At 36.0% G+C, this 9947-nt stretch overlaps 2 protein-coding genes across 2 annotated transcripts in view; both read right to left on the minus strand.

Moving 5' to 3' along the window:
• Positions 1 to 490: 490 nt before the first annotated feature.
• Positions 491 to 1244, minus strand: LOC104818550. Its single transcript, XM_010548168.1, has 2 exons — positions 574 to 1244; positions 491 to 494 (listed from the first exon to the last, which is right to left on the minus strand). The coding sequence occupies exons 1-2, from the start codon at positions 1242 to 1244 to the stop codon at positions 491 to 493; spliced, it is 675 nt and encodes a 224-aa protein (XP_010546470.1).
• Positions 1245 to 3375: 2131 nt separating this feature from the next.
• The window catches only part of LOC104818544 (presequence protease 1, chloroplastic/mitochondrial-like), an 8946-nt gene continuing 2374 nt past the window's right edge, over positions 3376 to 9947 (minus strand). The window contains exons 5-20 of the mRNA XM_010548161.2: positions 9891 to 9938; positions 9688 to 9758; positions 9230 to 9313; positions 9039 to 9129; positions 8154 to 8674; positions 7910 to 8074; positions 7615 to 7833; positions 7399 to 7526; positions 6419 to 6608; positions 5667 to 5750; positions 5483 to 5580; positions 5007 to 5271; positions 4748 to 4910; positions 4474 to 4654; positions 4297 to 4368; positions 3376 to 3697 (exon numbers count right to left, since the gene is read on the minus strand). Of these exons, the coding sequence (XP_010546463.1) occupies positions 3556 to 3697; positions 4297 to 4368; positions 4474 to 4654; positions 4748 to 4910; positions 5007 to 5271; positions 5483 to 5580; positions 5667 to 5750; positions 6419 to 6608; positions 7399 to 7526; positions 7615 to 7833; positions 7910 to 8074; positions 8154 to 8674; positions 9039 to 9129; positions 9230 to 9313; positions 9688 to 9758; positions 9891 to 9938 (2522 nt within the window). The 3' untranslated portion in view covers positions 3376 to 3555. The remainder of the gene's footprint in view (positions 3698 to 4296; positions 4369 to 4473; positions 4655 to 4747; positions 4911 to 5006; positions 5272 to 5482; positions 5581 to 5666; positions 5751 to 6418; positions 6609 to 7398; positions 7527 to 7614; positions 7834 to 7909; positions 8075 to 8153; positions 8675 to 9038; positions 9130 to 9229; positions 9314 to 9687; positions 9759 to 9890; positions 9939 to 9947) is intronic.

The following is a 9947-nucleotide window of genomic DNA, read 5'->3' on the forward strand; positions in this document are numbered from 1 at the left end:
ATATCCTTGCCCCACAAACACTCCTCCTTTTGAAAGGATAAACTTATCGGCCTCAAATACCGTCTTATACCCGAACCGATTGAGTACACAACCCGACACTAAGTTCCTTCGAACATCCGGAACATACAATACATCCCTAAGTGTTAGAGACTTCCCGGACGTAAGTAACAACTCTACTTGTCCAATGCCTTGGACTTTTGCTGTAGAGTCGTTTTCCATGTAAAGAATGCTTCCGTCTTCAACAACTTTGAAAGCCTTGAAGAGTCCACGATCCTTACATATGTGTCGAGTTGCACCCGAATCGATCCACCAAGATTGGTCACCCTCCTGAACATGATTTAGTTCATAAATCATAGCCACAAAACTCATAATAGAATTTGTCAAGAAACAATCGTTCTTACCTTGAGTGGGTTGGTCGAGGTCTTTTCCTTGACCATCTGCACTCTTCTTCCCGTGTTTCTTCTTCCACGAGTAGCAATCCCGCTTGGGATTACCTTTTTATTACAAAACCAACAAGCCGTATCCGACTTTGTTTTCTTCTTGGGATTACCTTTAGAGGGTTTCTTGTTTTGCCTTTTGGCCCCGCGTTTCTCTTCTTCTACCACATTAACCGTGGATGGAAGAGAAACATCTTTACCATCTTGCATTCGGAGATCCTCCTCTATGCGAAGATGTGTTCCCAATTGTTCAAGGGTCATGTCCTCTTTTCGGTGCTTTAGGGAACGTTTGACATCCTTCCAGTTTGGTGGAAGTTTATCAACAATGGAAGAAACCTTTATGGCTTCATCCATCTTCAGTTTGTGTTGTGTAAATTGACTTAAGATCCTCTGTAGTTCATGGAATTGCTCCATAACCGATCTCGAGTCAACCATCTTGTAAGAGTTAAAACTACTTACAAGAAATCTCTTGCTGGAGGCATCGTCCGAGACGTATTTAGCCTCCAACGATTCCCATAGGGCTTTCGCCGTGTCTATGTGTTGATATACGTCAAAGATTTCGTCGGACATACCGTTCAGAATGTGACCGCAGCATACATAGTTGTCGTTGTCCCATTTGTTTCGTATACGTGCCTGCGCCAAGGTTTCTTCTTCGGTCTCTTCCGGTCTGGGTGTGCTGATGACGTAGACGACATTCAGCGTCGTCAACAAGAAGTGCATCTTCTTCTGCCACCGCCTAAAGCCCACGCCCTCGAATTTGTCGAGTTTGTGAAAATTCATAGCCAAATCCCTCACAGAAGATGTCATCCTCGAGTGGATAACGGTTTTAGATTGTTAGAGATCTGGAGGAAATCAACGGAAAAATGAGAATGAAATCGAACCGAGGGACCGGATATCTCTTCAAGGCGTGTAGACACTTTCCTAAAACCGTTATTCCGTCCGTTACGAGCAAGGACTACCGGAATACGATTCTGAGATACAATGAAGAGAAATACGTTCTAGAATTGCTCGTTCAAGAACGCACAGACAAGGAAATGAGTAGAAGAAGATGAACGAAAGCTCTCGGGATAGTTTTTGCAAGAAACTTCCGAAAGTGCTCTCAAAATCTCTCAAAAATGGAATCAATCTCGTTCCCAACTTATTCTGACATCTTTAGTATATAAACACCAAAGATCATCACCAAAAGTTGCAAAATCTGCAGTTATTACGCGAAGAATCGCATCAGTTCGTATATAACTGTCATGTTCCGAGTTACACTTGACACAAGTACTTCTCACAGACTTTTGACTCAGATCGAGTTCCACCTGACACGGGTCATGTCAAATTTCTGTGCAACACGAATTATTCCTCAGACAATCAACACGGTCCGAGTTAAATCTAACACGGACCGAGTTACATTTCTGTAAAGAAAATTTTGTTTTCGTCATGAAGACTGAGTTCTACTTCACCCGAGTTGAGGTATACCTCACTCACAAACCGAACAACTTTACTGCCAAACACATATGTGTTTCACCGATCCATATTATATCATTTACGAACATTTAACTCCTCCACCATATCCGTAATACATATAACTATGAATCTCTTGAGAGATTATTAATAAACCCCATTCATTTACTCTAAAAATACCAACATCCAAATCATATGATTAATTATCACTCCAGTGTCAGCCATAATATTGAACACTCAATTACAATTTTTTTATTATTATAAATTAATAATAAAATAATGATATATTTGACTCGATAAAAATTTTGTCCGAAAGGTGTTTTTAATATATTTATTATTTATATTAGAGCTTTTAAATCATGTATACGCATGTGTGTATATGTTAGACTTGTAATATACATTCAACACTAATATTTTTACATAATTCGAGTAAAAAGTAAATCTCAATATCTCGAAAATGTAATCTCAAGTGTGCAAGTGTGTGTTTGAGACTGAGTAGGCTATATTATATCCATAACCATAGTGTAATATCAACATATAAAATTTTATTTGTTACCATTGATTTAGTCTTTATTAAATAAATTAAAAATATTATTTTAAAAAATTAAATCAAATATATAAAATAGAATTGTTACAAATTAAAGATTTATTGAAATTCATAATTACTAAAAGATTTCAAAATAAATTAAAAAGTTCACCTATAACTAATATACTATAAAAAGTCAAGAAAACAGATATTTACAACTACAAAATTTTGGAGATATTATTTACTATTATATTTATAATTACCAATCATTTACATTTTAATTTAATAGAGAACAAACGATCAGTAGTTTTATTTTTCTATTATATAGATTATAATTATTATATTAATTAATATTTAATATTATTCTTACCAAAATTATATTTAAAATTTTAAAATTTAATATTTTTACAATAAAATAAATCATTTTTTTTTTGTACAGAGAACAACTCTTATTATATCATCTGTAGTTTGTTGTTGTTCCTTAAACGAGGACTACTTCCAAAATTTCTACTACTTCTAAATTCTTTATAAGGAATACGTACCTAAACCATATATTCCTCATGTTTCCATTTTTTTGTTATTCTTTTTCCAAAATATATTTAACTTTTTTTTAAGGCAAACTTTTATTTTTCTACCTTTTTTCGAACAAGTGAAATTTTAATAGCTTTTCTTGCCTATTTTTTTTTCACTAATTATCACTTAAATAGAATTATAATTCTAAAACTAATTAAAAAGACAGTAATTTTTTCACTAACAAAAACTTTCTGATAAGAAAAAATGAAAAAAAGAAAAGAGGACAGAACACAACTACAACTCAGTAGAAAAACAAGAACTTTGGAACAAGAGGACACTTAAGTAAACATGAACAAAAAGGACACAACACAAAACAAAGCAACTGAAGACTCAGTGAAACAACTTTACGACTTAAGAAGAAGCATGTACTTAGAAGAAAGCATAAACAAATGAAGAAGGCAAGAACAATAAGCTTTAATATCAATACTGTTAAAAAGCTCATCAATGTTAGCAAATATAGCTTTGTTTTTATACTGTGAAATCCGAAGTAAAAAAAATATATATAGCAGACTGAATGATTTTGATATTTTCGGACTGTCAAAGAAAGTGTAGTTTTCATTTGTAGGGATTTCAGAGAGCTTTATTTACCCGAAAGAAACCCGATCGTTCCTTGTTTGCGGCATCGACGTCTTCTGGAGATGCCACAGCCACTGCAACACCTTTACCTTTGATGGCATCTATGGCTTTTGCAAATTCCTTGAAGTCCTTTAAACTGTGAATTCAGTGGAAGGTGAAGGAAGTTAACTTTAACCCATTTAAAGTCCAAAACTTGTTCTTGGTTACTGATAATCCGGTTTATGTAAACCGGACCAACGACGAAATCCGATGAGCCATTTGAACCTATGTTTAATTAGTCAAAAGCACTGGAACAGGGGAAGAACATTGAAAAGGGAAATGATAATGACTGTATGTCTATCTATCTATACTGCAGGCTTCTATATGAAACAAAATTATCCTATAAATGAGACATCGCATATTTTGGGATCTATTGGAGATCAATGTTCTCCCGAAAAGGAAGGTATACACAACTCACTTTGCGTTCCAATGGTTGTTGTCCCGTTAGAATGACAAAGTTCCGATAGCAACTTACGGGTTTCCATCAGATACACAACAAAATCATGGGCCAAGATATTTTTCATCAATACCAAGACCAACAAAAACCTATCTCAAGAAAAGTAGAAAACTATACTGACAGATCCAAAATACCCACGATTCAATAATCACTGAGACGGGAAACCGGGGAAAGTGACAACAAAAGCGATCTTGGTGATATTCAGCTAAAGCGAAAATGAGAATAAATGTGAGGTTTACCTTGTTGTTAATATCTCTTCACGCCTCTTTTGCCTCTCTTCATCCGTTACTCCCAGCAAATGTCTCAACAAGCTGGTGAAAAGAGATGGTAACTCTTAATTCAGGATCCGTGATGTTTCCTTGAAGAGGCCATTGCCAAGACAAACTATACGCTGAGCATAATAATTTAATTTGTACCTGCTATAACCTTTGGCATCGGGAAGTTGGTATGAATCAACATCTCCGATTGTTCCTATAATTGCTTTGGTAAGTGTATCTCCATCCACATCAAGCCCACGTAAGAAATCCCCGGTTGCATCATATATGTCGAGGGTCTTTAATAAGTTGGGATCCCGATACGATAAGAAAGAAAATACTCCTGAAAAAAAAACGAAAACGAAATCCAAAAATTAAGGTGCAAAAGAAAAACATGAAACAGAGTCTTTTCCAATCAGATGGAAAGATGTTATACCTGAATGAGTATCTAAATCACAGAAACCTCCATAGGCACCACCACTTACACGGACACGATCCCACAACCATGTATTACCAATATGCTTCGATATAACATAAGCACTCCCATCAAGTTTGTAACCAGTTCCATATATGTTACCTGCTTTTCCCACATAGTTTACCTGAAAAGATTTTGCGTCAAAGAAAAGTTGGATTAAGAGAAACACATGATGGAGAAACTTACGACCCAAATAAAAAAGGATGTTCATTTCTTTGACCTGGGTCGGTATCACAATAGCTTCATTTCTGAAAGGAAGTCGGGCATTCCATGAGACATGTCCACCAGACGGGTTTTCAGGAAGCAAATCTAGAAATTTCCTGACGAATTTTTCAGAGTTTGTGAGGCTCTTCCCATCAGCGGTCATGTTAACTATGCAACCATTCCTAGAAAGGAGGGATTTCCTGATCTCCTCGAGTGAGGAAGAAATTCCTTCCCAATCTTGTTCCACTTTCTGTTCCAGGGTTTGCAGATATTCAAGGTAACTACAAATAAAAGAAAATAGAACTCTATTACACTCTTCTAGTTTTTGGGATCAGATAATGATAAGACAAGAAAACCCTGTATTGTAAGTACTGATCCTACACCGGTAATAAGGTCAAATAACAATTTTCAATAATATCAATACTCAAAGGAGATTATTCACCAAAAACGAGCAAAGACAAAAGTTTAATAAGTAAGATTTTAGGTTTCAACCTGAGACCACCCATTTGCTCAGACATCCATCCAGAAACGTTTAGCATTGCTTCCATCCTTGTAGCAGCAATTCCATGACCACTTCCCCTCAATCGATTCTGAATCCAGAACAAAATTTGAATGTTTATATCACCTCTCAGTTCCATTTAGCATGCACAAAGGAGAAAGAAACACTACTGTATACCTCCATCTGCGCTTTGCTTTGAGACACAAATTGTTTAAACCGAGGCTGATCAGTAAATTGAACTTCTTGCAACACCCAGTTGATCTACAGTTAAAAAAAAAGCGAATAAACCTCATATAACCTGATCCAAGACCAAAACTACATTTTTGATAGAAATCAAAAGCATATTACATAGAAAATGACTAATGCACAGTTGGATGAAGGAAAGTCATTTAAAGTACTGCACATTTTTACGTCATTTAAAGAATTGCAACACTCTTACATCATTCTACTGCTACTTTCTATGTCTATCTCATTTTTTCCTCCTCTGTAGGAACTTGAAGGTGGAAATGAAGGTCAACACTCATTGGAGACATTCCCTAAAATTCAACATAACAATTCAAAGCAAAATATGAATGCCTAATACAGTAACATTGGAATCTTATTTATGCACTTTACATTGAAGACTTGTAAATGGCATGAAAAAGAATTCAGGAAAGGAAAGAAAGAAACAGAGAAGTGAGCCAATTTTTGTTTCACAGTGAAGGTAAGAGATTAAGAATCGAATAGGTATCTAAAGCTCATCTAGTACTTGGGAAGCATCAAAAAGAGAAACTAACACCTGCAGAGCATGAGTTAATGTCAACAAGCCAAGAGGAACATAACCTATCAGTAGAAAATTCTACATCACATACTTCAATAACACAGCATATGGAAATCTAAAGCAAATTTTCATAAGCCAAGCCAGATATTTGCAAAGAGAATAGAAGTACCAGGTTAAAAAGGTCTTCCGCGCGACCAGCCATGGATTTTCCACGCACGATAATTTTGCTGCAAGGATCATCCTTGCCTCTCACTGATGATGCAAGGGGATAAACTGATATTCCTCCAGTTTTCCTTCCAATCAACTGATTAAGTTGCACAAAAGTCAAATCTTTTGTGCCCATCTCCAGTAATGATTGACTGTCAAGAAAAATTGTTAAGGTATTAAAATTAACTAGAGCAGGTCAGCCCATTTGCTTTTTGCTAATCATAAAGTTACTCTGTAAAGGGGAATAGAACAAATGCAAATCATCTAGGTAACAAAATACACCAAAATCCAACCGACTTGATGTCAAAAGGCCATCTATATCAGGAGAAAATATATTATAGCAATGCAAATTTCTGGGATGAGATCAACAGAAATCAATCAAAAGAAAAAGTATAGAGAAGACCTAGAAAAGGTGCTTAATCATCTTTGAAGTTCGAAACAAAAACTAGGAGAAATCTCTGTCATAGCAAACTAGGTTAGCAGAAGCTGCATTCTATATACACTAGAGCATGGCCAAGGATCTTCACAAGACTAGATCTTTATCAAAAGCAGTGGTTTTCAAGATAGATGATTATTCTTTAATCAACCAAGACATATAGCTGTACTAAAGAATAAATCATTGACACTACAGCACAACTGCATAAGATAATTATGTCAGAGCTTCAACACAGAATTCAAAAATTGCAAACCAATATGGAGAGACTGGCCACAAATCAGGCAAATATTTTATCCCAGATGCTTAAAAATACACCAGAAGCCAGGAGATAGGCATCTTGTTAGTTAATTTGACGACCCAATGTAAGATTCAAGCAGGGAAAACATTGAGCGATATCTTCATCAGTTTTTCAGCAAATTGGCATTTCTGGTAAAACTAGGTTATTAAATACTGGCGAGAAATGCATAAAAATTAAACTCATAAAAAGATTCATATCAACAAGTTACCAGAAGAGTGGTACAAGAGGAAGAAGCTCCTGTTTCAGAGAACCCATATCGAAGACTACTTCGGTGTAGAGAATATCATTTGTAAAAAGGTCATGCCGCAAAACCTTCACTCCATCAATCTCTCCAACCTGTTGTTTGGATTTCATTATCAGTACACTCTTAAGCTCAACAAATATAAGAAAAGGTAGAAAAACAACGGACAAGGACTCTGATTACCTCTGTAGGAACATGAATAGGTTCTTTTGGAATGTCACTCAAAGACAAACTTGGGACACATTTCAGTGCTTCAGGAGGATCAGGAGTCTCTTGTTTCAATCTCAGCTCCTCTGTGGCACGAGCTAGCTCTGCTAGATCCTCTTGGGCCATACTCGCTTTAACTTTTTCTAGAAAATTTTTCTCCTCTGCTTCGTCTTGAGAAGCTTTTTCTGGATCAGGCTGACAACAATTGTTGTCAGCATGGAAATAGAAACACTATATAGAAACAAAAAACTCCTCAGAGAAGAAAAAATACCTGCATTTCTATGGTAACACGATGAGAGTTATTCAAGATAAACTCTTCAATCAGCGGGGAGAAAACAGCCTTAGAACCTTCCTTGGCTATTCTGGCCTTAAGGTCCTTCAATGGTTGCTCATATTTTAATGGCTCAAATGGATCCATGTCATATATCCATTTTGCCTGAACAGCAAATGGCCAGATAATCAGTAATAGAGCATAACTAAACTGAGATGGAAATCTGAAAGGGGCAAAACCTTACAATCGACTGCAGCATAAGTGATAAACCACGAGGAAAAGATCCGGTATTGTTTTCCCTTAGAGAAAATTCAATTGTATTCATAGATGCCTCCACCGCATCTCTGTCAAACCCTTCTTCTGCCAACTTTTGAAGAGTATACACGATTAATTCTTCAACCTTTTGGACATTGTCTTCAGAAACACCTTTCAAACCAATACTGAACTGTGGCTGCAAGAGTTCATCTTCCATTCCACTAGAAACAAGGGCTTCTCCCAAACCGCTTTCCAGCAAGATTTTTCTTAGTGGAGAAGCAGGAGTCCCCAGCATAAGATGATCCAAAAACCCAAGTGCAAGTTGAGTCTGCAAATCCAAGGGCTTATCAGACAACAGCCAGTTAAGGGACACCATGTGCTTCTTTTTAAGGTCACCATCTCCACCAGCAGGATATTTCTCAACTATCCTGTGAGGCTCAGAATATAGCCTTTGTGGTTCAATTTTCGAGTCATTAGGAGCTGGGCTTGCATCAAACATATCCAAGTATTCTGAACAAACAAGAAAGCTGAAATAAGATTTGTAGTCCAAGTCCAATAAATTCAATTAACCTATTTGGATATTTGTAAACAGAATAAAAGTTCTATTTTATCTGCAAATGTAGTTTAAAAAATGAAAAATAGGAAGTTTTCAATAATAATAATGAGACTGATTATAATTAATAATTAAGATAGAATTTAAGACCAAATTTGATCTCATCTTCAATATTGACACAGATGATGAACATTGATGTCCATGATTCTTCAGGAGCATCAAAGCTCATGTGCAATCCAGATTATTGACTTTTCCAAGTTGAAATAAGAGAAACGATTACTTGTTATATGAAAAATCACAAAGGAGGATATTGTTCCTTACCGCTCAAGATGCGGAGACGGTGAACTGGATCATCATCCCCATAGAACCATATTCTGGCATTGCTCGGGTGATAATACTTGCGGTGGAAATCCTAACATTTTCATCAAAACAAGAATTATATTAATACATTTCAGTGGTTTTACGATGTCACATATTTAACATCAACAGTTAACATGAAGGACTTAACGAACCTTGAATTCTTCAAATGTCAGCTTAGGGATAACTTTTGGATCACCTCCACTGTCAACACCATATGCATTTTCTGGGTATAGTGCCTAAAAAACAAGTCCCATAGAAAGTAGTTTTATTAGAACCAGAATAATGAAGTAATTCTCTACGATTATTTAACGAGCTTTTCTGTAGCACATTACAGAACTTTGATGATGAGTTACATTATGATACGCACAATTACGTTTTTATCAAGGACATTGAACAACCAAGCAATATACACAAAAGTATAAAAATGTAATGCAGATTTACTCAGTTATCTAAAATTGTCTACGAAGAAATGCTAAAGAAATACAAGACCAAGTGTACCTATTTGCTGAACAGACAATGATCCACTGAAACCGTTACAAAAGATTTACTTCAAGAAACAAAACTCTTAACAAACGTTGTAAATTACAATCGAGGAAGAACTGAAACTTGCCTGCTGAGCAGTCCGCCCTAATATGTTATCAGGCTGCGAATAGACACCTTTCATCTCATTAAAAACAACACCTGAAAATTTGAAGCCTTCTTAATCAGAGAGGGAGAACAAATAAAATTACACAGAGACCACGTTATAGTTAAACAGGATTCCTAAATCACTAATATGTTACTGAAGTTCTAAGGCATACAAACAAATAGAACCTTTGTAAGATATGTCTTCGGAGGGATCGTTAAGCTCGTAATGCCAACCCTCCTGCT

The sequence above is a fragment of the Tarenaya hassleriana genome, unplaced genomic scaffold, assembly GCF_000463585.1.
Source record: "Tarenaya hassleriana unplaced genomic scaffold, ASM46358v1 Cleome292, whole genome shotgun sequence".
Lineage (NCBI taxonomy): Eukaryota > Viridiplantae > Streptophyta > Magnoliopsida > Brassicales > Cleomaceae > Tarenaya > Tarenaya hassleriana.